The 24,636-nt window shown below is 47.9% G+C and overlaps 1 protein-coding gene across 1 annotated transcript in view; it reads right to left on the bottom strand.

Moving 5' to 3' along the window:
* The window catches only part of SHOC1 (shortage in chiasmata 1), a 1,571,389-nt gene that overhangs the window by 48,434 nt on the left and 1,498,319 nt on the right, over positions 1-24,636 (bottom strand). The window contains exon 27 of the mRNA XM_085643056.1: positions 6,503-7,532. Coding sequence (XP_085499182.1) covers positions 6,503-7,532 — 1,030 coding nt within the window. The remainder of the gene's footprint in view (positions 1-6,502; positions 7,533-24,636) is intronic.

Raw genomic sequence — 24,636 nt, 5'->3', positions numbered from 1 at the left:
TTTTCCATAGGTCCCCCACCCTGGATATACCGAGCAGGTCCCATTGGTGGAACCCCTTGGTGTTTCTGAGTCTTCCGAGCTTCCGGGTATCCCACAATGGTGTCGCTTGTTTGATGGTTCCTTCCCGTCCCAGAGCTCGCTGCACCGCATGCCAGATTTGTATTGTGTGTGCCGTCGGGTTTATGTATGCCGATTTCGTTGCCCTGTTGTAGAGGGCCCCCATTATTCCCTTGGATTCCAGGAGATGCCGGTCCATACGGAATGCTGGATCATCATGCGACACGTGTAGCCACTGGTTTATGACCGCTAGTTGCGACGCCCAATAATACGTTTGGATGTGTGGGAGGGCGATTCCTCCATCGTACCAACCCCTCACTAGTTTTAACATGGCGATTCGGGCGGTCCCGCCGTCCCATAGGAGTCTGGTCACTTCCGTGTTGATCAATATGAAGAAGGGGGGGGACCGGGAAGGGAGTGTTTTGCAATACATATAAAAATCTGGGGAGCACCATCATTTTGAAGAGGGCTACCCTCCCCAGTAGGGTAAGTGGTAGTAAGCGCCAGTGTTTTACATCGTGACGGAATCTTGCCAAGGGCTTCAGAAGGTTTTCTTCAGTGAAGTGCGTCGCATGGGGGGTAATATATGTACCGAGGTACAGGAATCCCTGTTCCGCAATCTGAATATCACAGTTGCGTGGAAGTCTGGGCGGCGGGCCGTGTAGAATATAGAGAAGAGATTTTGACCAGTTGATGGTGTACCCTGAAGCTCTGCCGAATGCCGCACATATGTCTAGCAAACAGTTAATGGATCGCGCTGGGGATGCCATACATAGCAGCACGTCATCTGCGTATGATGATATGCGGTCTTCCCAACCCATAGTTCACTTAAGCCCTAATAACCGGGTCTTGGCGTACCCAAGCCGCTAGGGGCTCCAAAACTATCGCAAACAGGAGGGGGACAACGGGCAACCCTGTCTCGTTCCCTTGTCTAGGGGGAAGTCCCTTGAGGTTCTAACATTGGCTACCACATGTGCCATGGGTTTCTCGTATAATAGACGTATCCATTCGCAGAATTTAGGCCCAAAACCCATATGCCGCAGGACGGCAAAAAGTAAGGGCCATTCGACCATATCAAACACCTTGTGCGCGTCGAGGGAGAGTATGACAGCATCCTCTGCAATGAACGCAAGTCTTGTCTCTTGTTGCCCTCACACACCCCGAAGGATGTCATGCTTCATCATCGGGTGTTTGCTCCTCGTCGGGCTGGCACTGCAATGCCCTAGGGGTCCCCTGAAGGGTCACTTTAGCGGAGATCTTTTGAGAACTGCCTGTCCCGAGGGTTTTAAGTTTGTACATAAACCCAGACAGGGAGGCAAGGGTGGGGGGGTGGGGCTAATTTACAGGGAGAAACTCCGTCCATCCTGCTACAAACGGATGTGTTGGAGGGGATTGAAGCAATGGCCTTCTCATTACAAGGTGATAGAGGTAATTTACTCACAGGCCTGCTCTGCTATCGCCCTCCGGGGCTGTATACCCCAATGCAACCCCTCTTGAACACAATTACTAATCTGGCACTCACACACTCGAAAATGATTGTCCTGGGTGATTTTAATTGGTGGGAAAATGCAAGCACAAAGAGCCAGTTGCGGGACCTGACGTCTACCTGCTATGGCCTTGGACTTCATCAATTAGTTACATCACCACTCATCAAAAAGGTCATATATTGGATTTTCTGTTTGCCAGTAAGGCGGAGGCTGAGCTTATAAATGTTCGCCCGCTTATCTGGACAGACCATCACTGTATCCAGTTCAAGATATTGTTAACAGTTACCTCCTCCCTACCTGAAGCCACGGCAACGTACAGAGAGGGCAGAAACTGGATCAAATTGACTAAAACGGGATCACTACTGACCCCTCCCACAATCAGCCTTTTTTCAGCCTCTAGATCAGTGGAAGCAAACTATAATGCCTACCATAAGTTCATAACCAACGAGCTGGACCTTTTAATCTCGATAAAAGAAGATTAGAGTCAGGAACAGGCCATCCGCGCCCTGGTATGACGATGATCTGCGACAGCTAAGACAGCTCTGTAGGCAGGCCGAAAGGAAATGGAGGAAGGGGCTCCTTGCCAGGGACAAGATTGCGCTGAGGTCCGCACAGAGCAGATACAAGCAGCTTGTCTTGGAACGCAAAGCGAGCTTCTATGCCAACTCCATAGCGCTTGCCCCAAATGGGGCGAGGGAACTGTTCAGAATAGTGAACTCCCTGTCGGCCCCAAGCTGCCTTGAAAAGAAAGTTGTACCTTCAAAGAGGCTATGTGATGAGATTGCCTCCTATTTTAAGGACAAGGTGACGAAGATAACCAATCTCTTTAGGGGCACAGACAGAGTGGCCGACGACCCTGGTAAGGGGACGGCCCACGAGAAGCTAGGCAGGGATTGTTCTCTGACCCTCTTCCCACCTCTCTTGGACGAGTCGTTTGTCAAAACGGCACATAGCATCTCGTTGGGTTCCCCCCTTGACCCTTTGCCTCAGAAGGTTTGGAAGCTATACGGCCATCCGACCTTCCCCTGGCTGCGCCAGATCTGCAATCAGTCACTGGCAGAGGGCATGGTCCCGGACAGCTGGAAACAGGCCGTGGTCTCCCCTCTCATTAAAAAAACAACTTTGGACCCAACTGCTCCCGCCAGCTTTCGGCCTATTTCTCTCCTCCCGTTCCCTATCAAAATCCTAGAGAAGGCGGTGAGCAGGTCCCTCTCAAACTACCTAGAGGCCAACCGTCTGCTGGACAAAGACCAGTTCGGTTTCCGCCCATGCCACGGAACCGAGTCTGCATTAGTCACCATGCTGGACTCGATGCGGATGCGGGCTGACACAGGGAGCACCGCTGTCCTGGTGCTCCTGGATTTGTCAGCCGCATTCGATACCGTGAGCCATAAGATTCTGTGGTCTAGCAGTGGACAAATAGTTTACTTGATTTAAGTGCCTATAACAAATAAGTAAATAATGTTGTTTCTTTCTTCGTTCTTGCATGCTGTCTCAAAAACATTATGTACATCACCTAAATCCAGCATGAAAAAAAAACTGACTTTTAATTAAATTGTCATTGGTTTCTTTTTTATTCCCTCCCTTTCAAATGTCCCTCTTCTTCCCTTCCATCCTCTGCATGCCTCTTTTCTTTGAGCACAGCCTACTAAGTCACATACGTGTGCCTTATTCCTTATTATTGTATTTCTACAAATTGTCCACAACTTATTTACAAGGCCACAACCTCCCCTACTTCCTCTGAAAGGCATACCTATGTAAAGTAACAATACCCATTCTTCTCTAAGTGAGCTATTAACCCCACCATGTGCATGTCCTCACCTACCTCTGACTAACGACCACAGCTAATCCCTATTAATTTGTTCCACCATAAGGAAACTGGAATGATGCATGGAATTATTTTCTTGAGCACACAAGACTAATGCCAATAACTAAGACTAACAGATACCACTGGACTAACCACTAACTGTCACGTGGCCCATAGGGACATTGTTGTTTTTCACTAAGTTAGCATCAGCACTTCGCTGCTTGCTGCTTTTGCGCACGTTACTTTAAAGTCTTTATTTTTGCAATATTTCAATAGCTGCTTTCCCATGGGAACTCATCGCTGTGTTCACTCTCTGCAAGTTCCTGGGATATTGACTGAAAATTATGTGCAAGGTTAAACAACAATGCCCTTTGTAATTGTGTTCTGGCCAGGCCTTAGCCCTTAGACAAAACATATAGATGCACCTGTTGTCTGGACAGCGTACTTGGGTATTTAAGTAGGGTGCATGGAGAGGTGAGACACACTTGGAGAGGGACCTTTCCTGGGAGAAGACCTATAATGTAGATATACCATCTATAGGCTAAGGTATGGGGTTGGCCCAGAGATCTTCTATTATATAATAATACTTCTTTGCAAGCGGGGGAGGTAAGGCAATATAGTTTTTTCTCCATTGTCTTTTTATGATGACATCTCCCTTCATGATGTACGGACTAGCTGCTATGCTGACTATATTTGTATTATGCATTTTCCTGCTTGTTGTGTCACGTATACAGCATGTTAGGGCATGTTAGTTAAAATAAAAATGTTAAACTGTTCCGTGTCTCTGTCAGATCTTATTGTTGACAAGTACAACGGCGTGAGCGAAAGGGTGTGCCTTGTTTCCTGAGAGATCTGAGAGTGCTGTGTTCTGGGGTGTCTAATCCTTTGTTTCTCTGGGAATTGTGTAGGAAATCAAGTGAGACACTATAGTCGGTCCTGGGTTCGTGTGTATTAAGGTGGTAGGAAGACTCAGTCCCTATACACCAAGGTCCCATACTCCTACGAATAGTTCTGTATCTGTGCAGAATCCCTGCAACATAACCTTGGGTTCTGGGGCAGCATGCTACCTTGCCTAAAGCGCTTCAACGCCTCATCAGCGGTTGTAAGCACTATATAAGGGCAATTATAAATACAATTAAATATACTGATGCACCTCTCTGAAAGCCATGACATCCTGTAAAGAAAAGTGTGTGTGGCATCAAAATAACATGGGTTCAACTCTACTTTAATAGCTAATCCAAGTTTTACTGATTTTAGAGTTGGACCAGAAAGGATATTCGAGCAATTTTTTCAATTTCAGTGGCTGCTACTGGACTTATGCTTGGGCAAAATGGTGATTTCTTGATATCTCTTTCAAATACATTTGGGGGCACAAACTCAGAAACATTGTAGAGATGGAAAAGCTCATTTCTAATATAACCGGTGAATAACATATTTCTCAGTTAGACGTAAGAACTAGGTCAACCCCCTGACTTTTGTCCTGGAAGCCTTCTGTTCTCAGTTTTGGTGGTCTAGCAATCAGTCAACTAACTGGTCTTGGGATGAGGCATCACTGACAGAAAAGGCCAAATATAGGTTCCCTGGAATGAAGACAGGGTAGAGCCTTCATAAGCTTTCAAAATTTCTGCCAAAAGACTGCTCCCATTTCTTCTAGTTAGTGGGTGTGTGGAGGGGTAATGATACAACATGGTCTCGGAGATATGTAGTCTATGGGGCCTGGCAAGAGTGTTATGTTCCACAATTCAATCCTCTGTGAGGCTCATTTAGAAGTCCTGTGCGCCCTTGGAACGTCACTTTTTGTGACAATCTGGTGGTGCACAGGGCTTAGCCATATATGTAAGGCCATGCAAATGAAAACAATTATTAAAAAACATTTACCTGCGGCCGGCCGCCGCCACCTCTCAGCCCTCTTTGGCTCTTCGGTCGACTCCAGGAGAAGGAAGTAGGAAGCACACAGGCTCCCACACTCCCCTAACCAATCACGATGCTGCGTTACAACAGCGTTGAGATTGGTCTGAGCACTGTGGTTTGGCTCTCAGGTGGGGACTATGAGCCTGTGCATGTTCTCCCTCCAAGCTGTGTACTACAGCCGTGAGGGGAGAACATGCAAAGTGCGCATGACTGTTTGGCCAGTTCAAGACGGCCGGCCAAACCACCATGCGTACTTAGAATCTGCTCACCACTCCTCCCCCTGGCCCCTGCTCTGGTCAGCCCAGCCCCTCCCGCCCCATACTTAAGCAGTTCCCGAAAAATAAAATGAAAATAACATTGCGTTATTATCATTTTATTTTTCCTTTTTAAACGGCTCGCAGAGCAGTGAGGTGCAGCTCCTGCGCCGTAGAGGAGGAGCCGCCATTGGAAAGAGGACAGGAATTCACTGTATCTGATAGATACGGCGCATTCCTGCCCTTTTCTTTTGCCCTAGGGCAGCGCAGCAGGAAGGCGTGCAGCACTGCCCTATGGCAAAATATTGTAAAGGAGGCTCTGTGTTTCTTGCAGAGCCATAAGGGTTGATATGTGTTGGGGTCCTGACTGAGTGGTGTGAGAAATCGAGAGTTTGTAGCGTCAGGTTGGCTGCTACTTCCACCCACAGATTTGAACCCCCAAAGTATTTGGCAAGCATATATCATGTCCATGGCACATTTGGAAAAGGGCCCATATTGTTACACAGTTCCTGGATCGGTTAAACACCAGATGGAGACTCGTCATGATACTGATGAGTAAGTAGTACTGTGAAAAGGGTTCAGAGGTGGTCTTGGAACACCAAGACGCAATAGAGAGCTGGTGGAAGCAAGGGGCCAGACACATTCACATGGAACATGCCCCAGGCAGATGGGCCCCACACCACTTGGTGGTAAGAAGGAGGTGGGGAACGATGTATGCCTGGTTTCCCACTAGCAGCAAACACCCCCTGCCACTGTCTACCACTGTGCACTAAGGATTGGATGGGGTACCTTGCTACTCAATATGAATGGAGTGCTATGAAGTTTGTTAACAATTGCAAAAATTCCAGTATTTCAAAAACTACAAAGGATCACACCCTGCCCCTGCACTCATGAAAAACGCCATGTTGTTTACCTTTGTGGCAAACGAGATATTTTTGAAGTACTTAATAAATGGAAAATATGTTTGAAGAAATGTGTCACCATACCTTCTAATACTCTGCTCTCTCTATTCTCTGACAGCAGTGGATTGGACCTTTTCCTTTCCAACTGGGCTTCACCTGTTTGTTGAAAATGCAGGTTGCTGTTATCTGAAAATGCAGTAGTGCTCTGAATTGCAGCAGTGTTTTGTAGCATCGCTGGCTTCTGCTTTATTGGTGAATAAAGGTGTTGGAGCATCTTTCCTTCGCTGCGAGTGGCTCGGCCCACATACAGCATGTTTGTGAATTCACCAGGTAAGCTCCCAAACCCTTGCTGTGACTGAAGTTCATGAACATGTGCCAAGAAACTGTCTTTCTCGAATGGGGGATCCCATAGGTCGAGTGAGGTCTTCTCAGGCCTTTCCGGGTCGCTTGCTGCAAGCTGAGCCTGAAAGAGAAGACTTTTCCCATTGTTCCCGAGGCTTGAATGGGCACTGCTCCGAAAATCCGATGGCTCATAGGTGAGATGGCCCATATCTTGATCCGTCGACCATTTCCAGTCTTGTAACTCGTTTTTCTGGTGCATTAAAGTGTATGAAGGGGTGCATTTCATGCCACTGCTGGAGTAACTGAAAGGGCGTGCAGTCAATTCACAAAGGGGGCTATTTCTTCCCAAAGGAATTCCGCTTGACATCAGATTGTCCAGGCGAGGAAATTGGGCTTTAGGCAAACGTTCTGTGTCCATAGTGTTCAAAGACTGAAGAAAGTGACCATCAACCTCATTGTCTTGCACATGATAAGGACTGCTCTGTTTATAGTAAAGTGGCTCTGACGCCAAAGGCCTCTGCCTGCCGAGCCCCTCAGAAGCAGCATATAACGCATGATCTCTTTGACTTGTCGAGGCTGCCTTTGTTGCTAGCTGCACCATATGAAACCGTGGCCCAGCCCCTGGAGCCCCCTGAAGATGTGAAGAGTGTGACCAGCAGTGACTGAGGGCACTAGAGGCGTTTGCATTGTCTGGCGGTGAAGTCAGGTGTTTCCGCACTTGTACAGATGCTGAAGAGTTGAATCTATGCATCCAAGTGATATCACTAAAACACTAAAGGAGAGAAAAAATATCACGTGTTAGTCGTGATACAGCTCTGTGTGGTGCAGAAGTCACAGAGAAACTGTGTGATAACATTGTCTGTCAGACACTTTATAATAGGGGAGATGTAACATGCATTACTCTGCAGGCTCTATGCTACTAGTTACCAAAAGATTTACAAGACTAACGGCCATATTATCAAGGAACGACGATAAAGTTATCGCCGCGTTTGCTGTTAAAGCGGTGATAATGGGCTTGATAATATGCCCTTGATAATTCCCATAGAAGCCCAGGTTCTGGTGTGAACATGGGCTTCTATTGGAATTCACAAGGGCATATTATCAAGCCCATTATCGCCGCTTTAGCGCCAGTTTCCTGCTGCTAAAGCGGCGATAATGTTATGGCCGTTCCTTGATAATATGGCCCTTAGTTTGCCATATATTCCAGGCCACTAAAGTTGTAATAAAATCATGCAAACCAGTAGTAAAATGTAGTAGTGAGCTTAAAAATGAATGAACACTGCTAACATCAAAGATTGTATTAAGCTGTTCAGCCACTTATTTGCAATATAGTCAAATTAAATAGACCGCTTGCACGTTACTTACATTTGGTTACAATATTTCTAGCACATACATAATCTTCCTTTAGATTGGTCACCTTATGACTATTCCTTCGAGTCACGAAACTGAGGGCATATTATCAAGCCAGGCGATAAAATTATCGCTGCTGTAGCGGCAGAAAACTGCAGCTAAAACGGGATAATGGGCTTGATAATATGCCCTATGGAATTCCAATTGAAGCTCAGGTTAGATGTCCTTCACATCTAACATGGGCTTCAATTGGAATTCCATAGAGCATATTATCAAGCACATTATCGGCGTAAAGCGGCGATAATTTTATCGCCTGTTTTGATAATATGCCCCCTGGTGTGGAAATCTTTACCTCAGCAATGATGCTCCAGCAGAGCCAGGTGACACCACACTGCTACTGAACTCTGCACTCTGCTTACGGATGAGACATCACCAGAGTATGTTAAGTGCCAAATTCAGTGACATCTCCGGAGTATATAATTGCCATATTCAGTGGTGTTAAACAAAATGATTCCCCGCAAAATGTGATGAGGGGCCCCTGAGTCTCCCATACCTCACAGGAACTCACTGGCCTTAGCAGAATGAGGCCACATTTCTTCTTGTTGTCAATTCCCTTTCCATCTAGGCTTTAACGAGGGGGCAGGGAGGAACACAGAGAGCAGGACAGCAACAAATACAGCACATAGGACGTTTGCATTCCTTGCTATCTTACTAAGCATGGCATTAGCTCATCGGGCAGGAGGGAGGGCTGGGAAAAATCTGTGGAAAGATTATTCATCCAACGTAAATATTGTTAATGAAGGTAAGTACATTTTTGTTCAGATGGGTACATATTCCCACAGATTCCTCACCTAATGAAGGAGCTCCAAAGTAATACCTCCCTAGGAGATGGGACTGAGTCGTTCACATTAACCAGGAATATCATGCACATCTCCTCATACAAAGTACCTGTTACTACATGCCTGAAAAGAAAGGCAGTAGTGTAGCATCGTGCTACAAATAATAACAGACACCCTTTGAGGTTTTGCAGGAGCTTTATTCTCTACTTCTTATCTCTACCTCGTCCCTATTCTAACTGCCCTTTCTCCCCGTGACTCCTCCCCTTCCTCTGACCTCTGGGATCCGCCCTCCTTAGCCACTAGACTGCTGGCTATCCTACATCTCCCCTTTTCTTCATAAAATAACAGAGCAACAGTGCTCTAGTCCATCTCTTCGATGAGTCTCCTGGGTGGCCGGATCTCCTGACGTGGCCGCAGTGACGGGGTCCCGGTGGACGCACTCGCCACTGGCTCACTTTGCTGACCTTGGTCCCCAGCGGTGATAAGGTCATGTTCTTCACCTGCCGGTGAGAGAGTCATGTCTTTCCCTGATCCGTTTGTGTCCTGCAGACACTTCTTGAAATGGGAAACATTTCTTGTTATTCTGCGGTGCTCAGATTCTGCGGTCAACATGGTGCCCTTCTGGCGGGTAACCACCAGTGGTTCATCACGGAACCGGGAGTCAGTTTTCTTCCGCTGTTCTTGTTTGACGAGAACAAGATCCCCTTCATGCAAAGACGGAGACCTCGCCCTTCGTTTTGCATCAGCATACGATTTCATTTTGTCTTTATGGTGCTTGTCCGTCGCTACCATTTCCTGATGGAGGAGGCCTGGTGATACAGCTTGCAAAGCGCCTTCCCATGTTGGGATGCGGTTCCTCATTGGGTGCCCTAGCATGAGGGTGGCAGGGCATTGTCCAGTAGTCGAGTGTGGTGTTGTCCTGTATGCTCTGAGAACTTCCGTCAGAGCGGCCTGGAGTTCTTTCTTCTCGGCGGATGCCTGCTGAAATGTCCTTTTAATCGTGGCCATGAACCTCTCAACAGTGCCATTTGCTTGGGGCCAGAGCGGCGTGACTTTCCGATGTTTCAAGTCCATGTGCTTTGCAAAAGCGCTGAATTCCTGTCCATTGAACGGGGGCCCATTGTCTGTTTTGACCTCTCTGGGGACACCCCATGTTGCAAATACATCGTCTAATACTTTTAGAGTACAAGAGGCGCTGGTAGATGAAATCATTTGAGCTATGGGAAAACGCGAGTATTCATCAATTATGACGATCACATATTGGCCAGACTGCAGTGGCCCATAGAAGTCCATGGCGATCTCTTGCCATACTCCGCTGGGTAAGGTGGTCATTTGCAGCGGTGCCGGTGGATTGCATTGGCTCGTTAACTGACAGAGATGACAGTCTTTTAGCGTGGATTCTACCATCTGATCCAGGAAAGGGAACCAGACACGTTCCCTTAAGGCTCTCTTCGTGGACATCACCCCTCTATGTCCTTCATGAGCCAAGTCGATGACTCCCTGTCGCAGCTGCCTGGGGATGACGAGTCGGTGACTTCTTAGAATGATTCCTTCCGTGGTGACTGAGAGTTCCTCACATACATGCCGGAATGCCTGTATCTCCTTCCGGATGGTCGCATCGGCGTCTTCCTCTGGTGTCATGTGTCTCCATTTATTCATGCGGATCCGGTGTACCACTGATTGCAGAATGTCGTCCTGAGCAGTGGCCTCCCGAATGGCTTCCATGGGGATGGCCGGCGGTAGTGCTCGATCAGTCACGAAGTGAATATATTCCTCGGCAATCGATGGACTCGATTCCACAGATGGTTGAGGGTGACGAGACATATAGTCAGCCGGGTTCTCCGCCTTCCCTGGTCTATGAATAATTGTGAACGTGTACTCCTGAAGCCGGAGACCCCATCTCTCAATTCTCGGCGGCATCTTGGACTTGGGGTTGCCGTATATGGTGAGAAGCGCCTGATGATCCGTAATCAGGGTGAAGTGCTTGCCATAAATGAAAACGTGGAAATGTTCGCACGCCCACACTACAGCAAGATTTTCCTTCTCCGGCTGTGAGTACTTCTTCTCAGGATCCGACAGGCTGCGGCTGGCATATGCAACGATCCTCCTCTGGTCAGCGTCGTCATCATATTGGGCCAGAATGGCACCCAAACCAACAGGGCTGGCATCGACAGTGATTTCTGTTTTCCGTCGTGGATTGAAATAGGACAGGCTGTCGGCCGACTCCACCGCCTGTTTTATCTCCTTGAGCGCCCTCTCACACTCAGGTGTCCAGTCAAACGGCTGACCGAGCTTGGTCAGGACTCGAAGTGGGTGACTGTTGGTCGCGTAGTCCCGGATGTAGCGGGCACAATAGCTGGCCATTCCTAGAAAGGAACGCAAATCATTGACGTCCTGCGGGCTGTTGGTGTTATTCAATGTCGCAATCTTATCCGGGTCAGGCTTCATGCCCTCATCAGAGAAGATATGACCGAAGAACTTCAGGGTGGCCTTGTGAAATTCACACTTCTCTTTGTTCAGCGTCAGATTTGCGCCCAGCAGGGCATGGCAAACACGATCAAGAGCGATGTCATGCTCAGTCACGTCCGTTCCATAGACCAGGATGTCATCGCTGTAGTTCAGCGTGTTCGGAATGTGGTGGATGACTTGGCGGATAGCTTCCTGAAAAATCTCGCAGCGGACGAGACACCAAAGCTCAGCCGTTTGTACCGGAACAGCCCTAGGTGCGTGGCGAATGTGGTGATGTAGCGAGACTTGACATTCAGTTCCAACTGGTGATAACCTTTATTCAGGTCCAGCTTTGAAAACACCTTTGCGCCATTTAGAGCAGCGATCATATCGCTCAGGTGAGGTCCGGGGTGTCGTTCACGTTCAATTGCGGTATTTGGCAATCGCATGTCGACGCACAATCTCACTTTGTTGGGGGTCCCTTTTTCCGGCACGATGACCACTGGGGATACCCATGGCGTCGGTCCCTCAGTGCGCTCGATGATGTCTGCTGCGAGCAGGTCCTGAAGTTCCTCTTCAACCGCCTGTTGTAGATGATAGGGAACCCGTCGCGGGTGCTGCGCAACAGGCTTGACTTGTTCATTGATGTGCAGCCGAACCTGGCAACCTCTCAGCTTGCCCAGACCCTGAAAGAGTTCAGGAAACTTGGTGACATAGTCCTGTGTGTTGTTGATATTGAAAAGAATCTCTACCAAACGAAGTCGTTCGGCCGTGGGGAGGCTGAGGAGGCAGTCGGCCTCAGGCCCTTCGATGACGTGTATGACCGCCTGTATGGTAATGGTGCCGTGCGTGAGTGTTGTGTGAAATTTGCCCAGGCAAGGAAGTGGTTTGTCAGACATCCACGTGAACACGCGGACCGGTGCAAACGTCAGTGGAGGCTTCGGGACCATTTTGTCGTGCTCTGTAACTGGAATGTAGTTCAGTGACGCACCGCTATCCATGACAAATTTAGTGTTGTGATTCCCCACCTTGATGTCTAGTCGCGGATATTTCTTCAGCTGATCGGGATCTGCAATCATGTTCAGATACTCCACTGTGTATGCGGAGTCTCGGGAGGATGATGAGGAGCTCGAGTCCCGGGACGGAGATCGTCGATCCCAACACGACCGGCGTGATTCCCGGCTGGAGTGAGATGAACCGGGGGACCGCACAGTTTCTCCTTGAACAGCCCGTATGTGATGTTTTTGGGTGCCTGATCGGGACGACCTAGTCTGCTCGCTCCGCTTGTTTCGGTGATAGTCCCCACACATTGCCTCAAAGTGATTTGACCGCCCACATTTCCTGCACCGCTGACTCATGGCCGGACAGGTGCCCACATGAGGATAGTCACGACCACACCGGTAACACCGCTTAATCCTTTCAGTCTTCCTGTCTCTTCGCCGGGCGTCCTGTCTTCCATACTCCGGACGCCGTTGGTGAGACGATGTGCTGGACCTCCAGTTGTTCTCGGGGGAGTATTTCCTTCTGTCACTCGGGCGTGTCTGAACACGATGCGCTTGCTCATGGCTGACAACGTGACCTGTTTCAATGGTGGCAGCGTGTTCCTCCGCCTGATCGTAGATGCGAGTCATCTCTTCAATCTCTTCTAGATCATGAGGCTTCCTCAATAGCCGTCGCCGAAGTGTCTCTGAGTGGCAACCTGTAATAATTTGCGATTTGATGGCCGCCTCCGGCGAGAACCTTTCGAACTCGCAGTATCTCGACAGCCGTCGCAGTCTCATGATGAACGCACACATCGCCTCCTCCTTTCCTTGGCGTGCTTGATGGAATGCATGGCGCTCGTAATCGACATTTCGTTTGTGAAGGAATTTTTTGTTCAGTGCGTTCCGCACATCGTCATATGTCCCTGTTTCAGCCGGCGGGAGGTCCTTTATTATTCTGCTTATTTCTCGGCCTGCGAGATTGCGAAGGGCAATGAGCTTCTCTTCGTCTTCCGTCACCTTGGATCCCTCAATGTAGTCCTCGAAATCCTCTAACCACTCCTGCCACTTGGGGCCCATGCTCCCTCCTGTGGTCACAGTCAGGTATTCCGGGGCTCGCAGGTGCGATCCTCCCACAGCCAGGGGCTTCCGTCGTGGTGATGTTGCCATTTCCTCGACGTCTTTCTCCTACCTCCTTGATGAATCTCGTTTTGTGCTGTGTTCTCGCCAATGCTTGTTTGTTTATTCGTGGCAACGCTTCTTTATTTCGTTTATATCAGTGTTCGTTAGTTTGCATTTACCAGTGCTTACTTGCTCTTGTCAATGCTTGTTTGCATGTGCTTACTTGCTCTTGTCAATGCTTGTTTGCATTTACCAGTGCTTACTTGCTCTTGTCAATGCTTGTTTGCATGTGCTTACTTGCTCTTGTCAATGCTTGTTTGCATTTACCAGTGCTTACTTGCTCTTGCTTTTTGCTGGGTGCCTGACTTCAAGATGGCCGCTCTTCAATATTCAAGGGAGTGTCCCGAAAGCTGCCTGATTTCAAGATGGCCGCCGTCCCTGCACACACGCGCGAGGCTCTCTCCCAGCTCATTCAGTCCACTACAAGTTGGACTCACCGGCGGGCATCTTCAGGGGTGGCACCCTCCAGTCCCTGCTCATTCACGGCGGTGACAGCTACCAGGTGAGGTCGGGGTGGGCTCCCGCCTTGTTCTGCAGCTTCCCGCTCTTCTTGCGCGCCGACCCTGCCAAAGCTCACGCATCGGGCGTGAGATTAGCCGGCAGCGAGGGATTTTCAGTCTTCGTTTTTTTAGCGCGCTCAACAGCGCTTGCAGGCAGGCTTTTGGAGACGGCGTCTCCAGCGTCAGGCACCTTCTTCTTCACTCTGGGGGCACGAGGCAGGGTCGGGGTAGGCTCCCGACTTCTGTAGTCACTGGTGGCATCCAGAGGTGCTCAATCGCCTCAGGCAGGTCCGGTTCTTCACCACGCTCCAGGGCTCTGTGACTGGTGTGGGCTTGCTCATCCCACCCTCGTCGCCAGTTGTAGCATCGTGCTACAAATAATAACAGACACCCTTTGAGGTTTTGCAGGAGCTTTATTCTCTACTTCTTATCTCTACCTCGTCCCTATTCTAACTGCCCTTTCTCCCCGTGACTCCTCCCCTTCCTCTGACCTCTGGGATCCGCCCTCCTTAGCCACTAGACTGCTGGCTATCCTACAAGTAGTGATCTGCAAAAGTATGCAGGGGTGAACACATAGTTGCTCAGCAGATGTCGACAACCGGGACGCCTCTGGAAAGGTCAGTAGAAGCAGCTTTGGTCTTTGTGGAATGAGCATGAAATTTGGGGCCATTACTAACCCTGGGTGGAGCTGGCGTAGCGGGACGACGCAGAGGTCCATGGAGTTGGGACCCAACTTCGTGGAACTACGCTTCGCTCCGCCAGCCACCTCCACCCCCCCCTATTGAAAATTAATTAGACATTACTTAAAACAAAAAAAACCCCACTTACCTGAACTGCGGCGTCCCCAGGCAACCCTTCTTCTCTACCTCGCTGTCTCTCTCTCAAAACTTGGGTGATCATTCCGAAAACTGCACATGCGCGCATGCCCGAGCATGCACACTTTTTGTGAGAAATGCGCATGCACGCGCATGCGTAGTTTTCGTAATGATCACCCAAGTTTCGAGAGAGAGACGACGAGGAAGAGAAGGAGGGCAGCCCGGTGACGCCAGAGTACAGGTAAGTATTTTTTTGTTTGTTTTAGGTAATGTCTAATTAATTTTTAAAAGGGGGGTGGAGGTGGGTGCTGGCCAACTTTGCTCCGCTGCGGAGTGTGTGGAGATTTGCCAATTCTGCGCTCCGCAGAGAATGTGGAGTAGGCAAATTTCCGCACAATCTGCTGGCGGAGCGGAGTTCTCCGCCAGCGCCTAGCCATTACGGCTCTATACTTACATGGTGACGTATTTTTGAGGATGCTTCACTTTACATCAACCTGTGTCGTTTTTTCCCCCGTCGGAATCGGCTGCGTCACGTTAATTTTACTATATGCAAGGTAAGCGTTCAATCGGAAAATCCCCTGTAAAACTAACACATTGGTATTTATGACTTTTTAAAAAAAAAATTACACATTGTCTGGAAGAGGGCCACTGTGCCTGAGATGCGTCAAACTCCCTATGCCTAAAAAACCCAGGTGTTTGAATGACGCATTGGCTATTTCGAAGAGTTTGACCAGCTGAAGTGTCTTGAAAAATTGTAATCTGCAATCAAGTCTCACCCCCTCAACAGGTAAGTGCACACATAAGGTAGATAACATAGTAAATTACACATTACACTCTATTAACGCCTTATGTATCACATACGTGGGTATAGTAGTACACATAGTACACTATGCCAACTTGTATGCGTGACATACAGGACCAATGTTATTGAGTGCAAGGGGAGTTTTTCACCTTTTCACACTATTTCGTTTGTCCTATACAGTAGGCTACATGCATCAGTAGTAACTGACGCATCGCCTCTCTTTTTTGACGCATTGCTGTAGTTGAGTAAATTTTATGACCAACTACAGCAATGTGTCATTTTGGGCATGATGCCTTGATGCATCCTTCCCATGAATACATCCGAATTTCTGATGCATCATGAATCCTTGCGCCATGGATTATCAATACGGCGCATCCATGACATCATAAGGATTTCTGATGCATGAGTAAGAGATTTTGATGCATTGCTGTGTTCCTGTAGCGTCATGCGTCATATCTTGTAAATAATGAGGCCCATAGTTTCAGGGTCAACATTCGAAGGGTGCAACTGTGCAGGGGCTCCAATGGAGTCCCCATTAAAAACGTGAGAACCAAATTCAAGTCTCATTGAGGAAAACAATGGGAGTGGGAGGCAAAAGGTTAGACAGGCCCATAAGAAAACAGATAACAACAGGGGACTTAAACAGGGATAGCTGATCCAGCAGACAGAGGAAAGAGTACAAGGCAGATAAATAGCCCTTCACAGTAGCAATGGGTCAGCCCCTCTGAGCCAGGAAAATCACAAACTGCAGCACTTGGTATAGCTTGGCCTGGAAAGGATCACCACCATTATCCGCACATCCATCAACAAAGTTGCCATATCTGCTGTAATAGGCCCACTTAGTGGAGGGGCAATGTCCACATAAGATGATGTCTATCGCCTCCATGGGCAGCCAAAAGGAGCTCAATTGTCCCAGCTCAATTTCCAAGCATGAAGGTGGAGGTCTCGGAGGTTGGGGTGCAGAATTAGTACCCTGTCTGAGAGAGAAGGTCCAGGCTGAATGGAATGCAAAGCGGGGGACATGTGGAGAAGCGCAGAAGGTCTGCATCACACCCTTCTCAGCCAATTAAGAGCAATGAAAATGACTTGTGCCCAGTCTTGAGAAATCTTTCTCAGAACTCAAGGTCTCAAGGCTACGGGGTAAATGTGTAATGCAGCTGAAAGTTCCGCGTACCCTAGGATCTCCTCAACAGATATTGGAGGGGGCAGAACTGCTGACACTGAGTATTTTCCACTGGGTGAAGATGTCCAGGAATACCTCTGCCTGAAGACGTCTCTCATGATTGACAAGATAACGCTGGCTCAGGCTGTTGGCTCTGAAATTCAGAGACCCTGCTAGATGATTGGCGCTGAGCCAGAACCCTTGGCAGAGTTTCCAAGACCACAGTCTAAACACTGCCAGCCAAAGGAAGTGAGACCCTACTCCCCTTGCTTTTAGGCATATTACATCACAGTCATGCTGTCCATCAAGATCTGGACGGACTGACCTATGATGGAGGTGATGAAGGCCTTGAGAGATAGCCGAATCATCCAGAGTTCTACCAGGTTGAGGTGAAGCACCTGATCCTCTGGATGCCAAAGTCTCCTGATCTCCAGATCCCGCAGATGAGTTTCCCACCCCAGGGTAGAGGTATCCATCACCACCATAGTCACGGCCAAAGGAAGAGTGAAGACCATACAATGTGTCAGATTCACCTCCTTTCCCCACCAAGCCACTTCCTCCGCAACGCTTGGAGAGATCATGATTGAGTCCACAGGTGACCTCCACACTGGAGCCACGGCCTTTAGAGGGTTTACTACAGGGCCCTCATATGCCAATGTGAGTATGTGAATAACAGAATACAAGAAAGCAGCAGACCCAGGAATCACAGGACTCTCAGTACTAGAACTCTTGCACCTCCACGTAAGTATGGACCGATCTCCAGATATTTTGCATTCTCTGTGAAGGAGGAAAGACACAGGGGAAAGTGGTGTCCAGTACCGACCATATGAACTGGAGTCATTGGGAGTCCACAGGTGAAATTTAGGCCCATTGATTGAAAAGATGTTGACTAACAGCAGAGATGAAGTCGACAGCAAATTATGCAACTACAACGTCGGTGAACTGGCTTTGAGGAGCCAGTCATCCAGATATGGAAAAATGGGGATGCCTGACCATCTGAAATGAGCTGCATCACTGCCATCACCCTCGTGAAGACTCAAGGGGGCGATATGAAACCAAAGGGTAATACCACAAATTGTTAGTGTGTAGAACCTACTACAAACCACAAGTACTTCCGATGAGGCCGCAGGATAAGGATGTCAAAGTACACATTCTGCAGGTACAGGGACACCATCCTGTCTCCAAACTCCAGCACCAGAAGAAATTGAGCTAGGTTCAGCATCTTGAACTTCTCATTTTTGAGGAAAAGTCTCAGGCTCTTGAGACCCAGGATTGGGCGCAAACAGCCATCCTTTCTTGGGCATCAGGAACTAACATGTGTAACAATCTTGGCCCATTTCTTCTTCTGGAACTAACTCCACCGCTCCTTTGAGAAGGAGAGCTGCCACCTCCTGCTGAAGAATGGCGTGATGCTCCGAAGGAGGGGACAAGGGAGGAGGCGGCTTGGGGGCAGAACTTGAAGGAAGGGAAGAGTGTAGCCCTTGCCTATGATTTGAAGGACTCAGTGGTCTGAAGTAACGGCTTTCCTGGCCAGAAGATAGAGTGTCACCCTCCCTCCCACAGGCCCTGTATGAGGCTGGGGACGGGAACCCTGACCTACTTTCCTGTAGGTGCAGGGGAGACGGTAGAAGAGGAGGGCTGCAAGGTAGATTTGCACCCTTTTCCTTGTTGCTCACCGTTTACTGCCTGATGAGTGGGTTAGACAGCTGCTGGAGAGTAGGCTGGTACTGTCTGAGACAAAAAGCACATCCTCTCCCAAAGCCACAAAAGCAGCAATAAGGCTGAAAGTCCTTGCTCGGAGGTGGAAGTTGAAGCCCGAAGGATCAGGCTGTGTCCTTTCTGGTCTGGAGCGTTCCAGCGCTGAGTCTGCCTTAGCAACAAAGAGGTGGTTCCCAAGATCCATAAGATTGGTTTGAACATTAGATGAAAAGTTGGACGTACGATGGCCAGCAAGATGTCGTACAGTGATTGAGGTACCCATAGCTTGCTCTACAGAGTCTGCCATATCTAGCCCAGATTTAATGATGTATCATGACGCATTTTGTCCATCAGCTATAAGTTCCTGGAATTGTTCTTTCATATCTCCCAGGACATGCAGAAGAAGTATCTGGGCCATGTCCTAAAGCGCATGGCTGTAATGTCCAAGAAGGCAGTTGGCATTTAGTGAATTGAGGGCCATATGCTTCGTAGAGAAAGCCTTCTTGCACCAAGCTTCCAGGTGCATCAATTTTCAATCAAAGGGGGATGTTGTAAATGCACCACTTGACTGGGTCCCTGAACAAGAAGCCTGTATGACGTAGCTCTCTGGTGCTGGGTGCATGGAGAGGAAAGCCAGGTCTCCAGGCGCAGGACAATATTAGTGGGCTATCAGTCAGCTGACAGCTGGACCACAGGATGGTTTCTCTCAAGCTGCCATGATGGGCTCCAGCAATGCCGCGTTGAATGAGAGAAGGGGTATGATAGAAGCAGAAGTATATATGAGAACCTCAAAGAGGTTGTTAGCTTTCACCTCAGTGGTAGGCAATTGTAATTCTAGAAACTCTGCTGCCTTCAGTACAATTTATGTAGTCAGACAACCTCGCAGTCAGTGATCCTGAAGGAAATTTTATAGCAGCTCAGGAGACGTATCTAAGCCACTCGTCGAGGAGATGCCTTGAATTTCTAGATAATCCAGTTCTTGGTCAGGTTAAGGGTAAAAAATTATGGGGATTGAATCTGTTCCAAATATCTCGTGAATTTAAGATCTGTTAGCCTCTTCTTCTATCAGTCACTGAGTCTCTCTCCGAAAATGTATCTGAGGCTCAACGTCAGACTGCAGCACCAGTGGAGTTGTATCTGGCACCGATGGTGGTAGAGGAGGTGGATGCCATGCCAACCTCAGCACCACCTATGGTGCCGAGAAGAGAAGAGCCAGATTGAAGTGGTAGGAAGTATTTAATGTTGTGGCACAGAACGGCATCAGTTGAAACGGTAAGAACAGCAGCATGTCTGCTGAGGGCACTGGACCCGAAGCTGAGCCCAATGGAGTCAATGCTTTGGAGAAGATAAAATAATAGCTTTCAAGAATGCTTCTGGATCTAATTCCGGCATCAGGAATTACAGACAGCTCGGCACTGATGGCGTTGAAGGGAGGAGGTGGGTCTGCAGAACAAATTCACACTAGAAAGTCCTGCGGGACAGAATGGGCAAAGTGCCTTTCCTAGTCCAGCACAATTAAACGTTGTTTAGAGCTTGTCTACTACCAAGACAATTTATTTTCCTGGATAAAACAGTACAGAAAACCACCTGCCTGGGTTTGGCTAAAATTAAAGACATGAATATACCAAACATTCCCCCCACTGCACGTTTTGACAACTGGCAACACTCATCAAATTGCACAGAGGAATAGCTCAACAACATGATACAGAATGGTACATATAATGTTTCACTTTTAGGTTCAGACAGATGGTTAGTTTGGCCACTGGATACTAATGGTTGAGATGCATATTTTTTGAATTTCACAAAGGGTTTCAAAGGAAGCAGATCAGACCCACATTAAGTGCAGACACAACATGCAAGAGTGGTTACTACCTACAGTGTAGGGAAGTTATGCCAGGAATGGTTACAACATTCAACTTTATCTGCAGTTAGGGAGCACTTGTCTCTCTTTTCTGATTACATGGCTTTCCAAGATTTCTTGTTAGGTTCTAGATCACCAAGTTCTAAATCATTTTTATACACCATCAATGAACTTTGGAAAGTATCCCAGCAGGATGCTGCTGAACTTTTACGAGCAATTGGGGGGACTAATTTGGAAAAGGCTATGGCTGTTGTAGTTAACGGCTTGACCCCATTGTCAACTCACATTTACTCTTTCAATAATATTGTGTCATCTGCATTATAAAAAGTGACAAGTCCCTCTTACAGCACTGGCAAAGTCAACTTAGATTGATTATGCAATTGAGTTTGATGTTGCAGATTTTTAAAATACAGTAGTGTGCCATGGAAATACCTGAACGAGACTGATTTATTTTTGCCTTACAATTTAACACACATACAGAAAATAACGGCTAAAAGATGCGACTTACACAATGTTAAGTATAGAGCAATAAAATAAAATTACCCTTTACAGTAGCTGAGACACCATCTGCCATATGGTTAATTCATGGATTTATCTCACTACCCGTTTCTACGTTTCATTTGACATCTGTTTAAAACATTTTCTAGTCAGTATGATGTGTTAGGGGAGAGATTTATACACAAGACCTGGGTCCTGTCTTTTGATCACAGATGGTAGCGCAACACCAGGCAGCAAATGTTTCTCAGCGCCTAGCTTAGATTTTTTTTTTGTGAGGTGGTTGGGTTGCAAGGACAACATCGACTATGGCAGCTGGCAGATCGAACATATTTAACTGCTGTTGCTCAATCTCCATGCATGGAGGTATAGGTTGCGGAGACCAGGGTGCAGTGCCCTGTCCTTTGCTGGGACAGGAGGTTCTCCAAAGTGGTAGCCAGATCAGAAAAAAAATGGTCAAACTTAGGAGCTCTTGGTACCATACTTTCTTGGTCCAGTCCAGAGCTAATAAAATGATATGGGCCAGGTCTGTCTTGACTTTCCTCAGAACTCAAGGCATTAGAAGCAGTGGCAGGAACATGTACAGGAGAACATATTCCATTGCATTTAGCTTGCGACCCGCTGTGACTTTCCTGAAGGAAACTCCAGTGTGCAGTAGTTTAAACACTGCACATTCTCACTAGTAGAGAACAGATAGTCAAGGCATGCATCTTAGATCAAAGATGCCCTTGCCACCTTAAGGAAAAGATGCTACTTGTGATCTGCCAGCCGACTCCTACTGAACTAATCTGCTTTGGCATCAGAGAACCTGACAGATGATTTCCCTCCAGAAAGATATTTTGTTGGTACAGCCACCTCAAGTGATGTATGGCCTCCTGGCACAGAATCCAGGACCCCACCCTGCCCCGCTTGTTAAAATACCACAGGGCAGTCATATTGTCTGTGAGGACCTGTACCAGCCTTCCCTTGATGAATGGCAAGATGGTTTCAGGGCCTTATAAATTGCCAGAAGTGTCAAAAGATTGATGTGGCACTGGTTCTCTGTTTGGGGTAAAAGTCTTCTAATGTCAATCTCCCTCCAGGAGACCCCTCACACCCAGCAGTGATGAATCTGCCCCAACTGTGAAGTCTTAGTGGGGAAGGAAGACTGTCCTGCCACAGGCCAGATTGGTGCTTGACAGCCACCACAGAAGACCCTGAGCTGTCTCCTCTGAGTTATGGATGGAGTCAGAAAGGCAGCCCTGATGCTGGGCCCACTGAAACCAAAGGTTCCACTTCAGAGCCCGCATATACCATCTGGTGATTGGGACAAGGAAGATGCACAAAGCTAGGAGTCCAAGAAGACACAGAGAAGCCTTCATCGAGACCCATTATTGAGCCTGAAATATTGGGATCATATTGTGTCTTAGACTCGCTGATGTGGTGGTAATACTTGGAAATGCCACTGTGTCCAAGTCAGCCCCAGTGAAGGAAATCCTCTGCCAAGCGCTCAAGAAGCACTTCAGATCATTGATAGAAAACCCAAAGATGTCAGGAGTGTGAACGTCGTCAAGAGAAGGTCTGTGACTAACTTTAACAAGCCCACGTTAAACAGCTAGTAATCAAAGTTCGGACACATATGCATCCCTGACTTCTAAAAGTGGGCAATGACCAATGCCAGTACTTTCATGAAAACCCGAGGGGCCTAGGTGCGGAGGAAGGGAAGCATGGCAAACAGAGTGTTTTGCAGATAATATCTATGGTACGGCAGGATGGGTTTATAAAAATATGAGTCCTACAGGTCTAGGAGTCAATCTTCGGTGTCCACTTCCTTCCCCCTCCTGCAAGGCCACCCACCCTACCACCCTAAGCCCAGCCCAGCCTCCGGGGCATTAGGATCAAAAAGGTCCATTGTGAAGGATAGCGCCACCCCATTGGGCCTTTGTCCTATATAGACCGCAATGCCTATCTATTAAAGAACTATTAGAAAAGTAGAAAAGAAAAAAAGATGAAAAAGAAAACAAGCATTTGCAATGCAATAGGTCTCGCATTTACTCGAGTTTAAGCTATTGGCATTATATAAATGACAATGTGTTTTATTTATGTTTCAAAACCAAAACATAAATAAAAGGCATTGTCATTTACAATGCCAACAGCTCAAACTCCCGTAAATGCGAGACCCGTTGCATTGCAAATGCTTGTTTAGGAGAGTTTTCGTGCAGTACTCCACTCCCTTTAGCAGATATTTCTCGAATGGTCGAGCGATAGATTCCTGCTGTTACTTGCTTCTCCTGTTTCTCATAGCGTAGGTCTTTAGCTGTTTTCCATTTCAGAGAGTTCTTCATGTATTCCTCTTCCTTGGCTTGTGTGCTTGCTGTCTTATGCTCTCTATTCAGATGTGTTTGCTGTGCCGTGTTCCATTCTCTGGAGTTTTACTGCCATCTGCTTCAGTCAGTCACATGCAGTGATTGCTTGTGGTGTTCTGAGATTCTTGCAGTGGTGTTGTTAACGCATGGCACTTCTGTGAACAGCAGTCTGCTTGTGCACTGCTAGCTTGTTTTACGGTGCTTCATTCACAGACACTTCGGTCTGTGTCCATTGCCAGACCATGTTTTTTTGCTGTGCCCTTCCCCTGTGGGTGGTTTGTCTCTGTGCTACTCCCTAAAGGGGTGGTTTCTGAAGAGCCATTTGCCTCAGAGAGCTGATTCCTGCTCTCTCGGAACGTTCACCGTGCTCTGCTCTCATGGCGGGAGTTTCTTGTCCGCTCCCTTTGCTTGTCAGCAGGTCTCCGCTGTCTTGTGAACGGGGGAGGACGGGGATGCGGTCGAATTTAGAAGTTGTAACACGAGCTGTTCCCGCGAATCACCAAGTCTCCTTCTGGCCGAGGGAATGGAAATATCCATGGCGGGAGCGCTGCTGTGTGGGTGCCCGGGGTCCGGCTCAGACTCACGCGCATTGCCGGCACACGTCACTGCTCCCTCAGGTGCTTGTGGGCAGCGCTCCTCGCAAGTGAACGTCCACCAACCTGGTATACTGCGCATCGCCGCCAGGGGTCGCCACAGCACAGCTGTCCGGGCTAAGAACACTTATTGGTAATGCTAGAAATGGAGAAAAAAATAATAATCCCGAAATCTGTACATTGGGGGTGGTGGCAGAAGATGGAGTCTTGAGGGGCTGGGCTGGGCAGGACAACGAGGAGTAGAGTAATGCATTATTTTTTGTACAAACTCTGCTTTAAAATGATATGGGAATTGTTATTATTAGTGTACTCACAATGGCGACCAGAGCATAAAAACAACTGTGACACTGCAGAAACCAAGAAATAGAACTACAACTGTGTAGCTGCGAAGTGAACACAGAATGACATCATTGGCAGCACAAACTAACAGAGCGAACAGAAACAATGAGCCACGGAGGGGGAATTAAATGCAGCTTTTACACACCGATATCATCCTTGTTAACTAAATTGCTTTCTGCGAGGGTCTGATAACTAATCATGCAATGGAACACAGGAAGACCGCCTCCCGCGCTGTGTCCTGTCATGCCTTTCTGGAAATATGGGATACATTTACTGGAATTTTCCTGAACAGATGGTTAGAAAACTGCAGAGGGTTTCTAATGGTAAACGCGCGAAGTAAGCCTTTTTAGGTCTGGAAAGCGGAATGGAGACAGGCTTCTTTTAATATTAAAGTATGCTGGGTCACTCCGAGGACTGCTCTCAAATATAGTGTTGTTTCATGGGAGTAGACATACAAGCAACGCCGT

This window comes from Triturus cristatus, chromosome 2_2, assembly GCF_964204655.1.
Source record: "Triturus cristatus chromosome 2_2, aTriCri1.1, whole genome shotgun sequence".
In the NCBI taxonomy this organism is placed as follows: Eukaryota; Metazoa; Chordata; class Amphibia; order Caudata; family Salamandridae; genus Triturus; species Triturus cristatus.
This window is presented reverse-complemented; position numbering and strand designations above follow the sequence as displayed.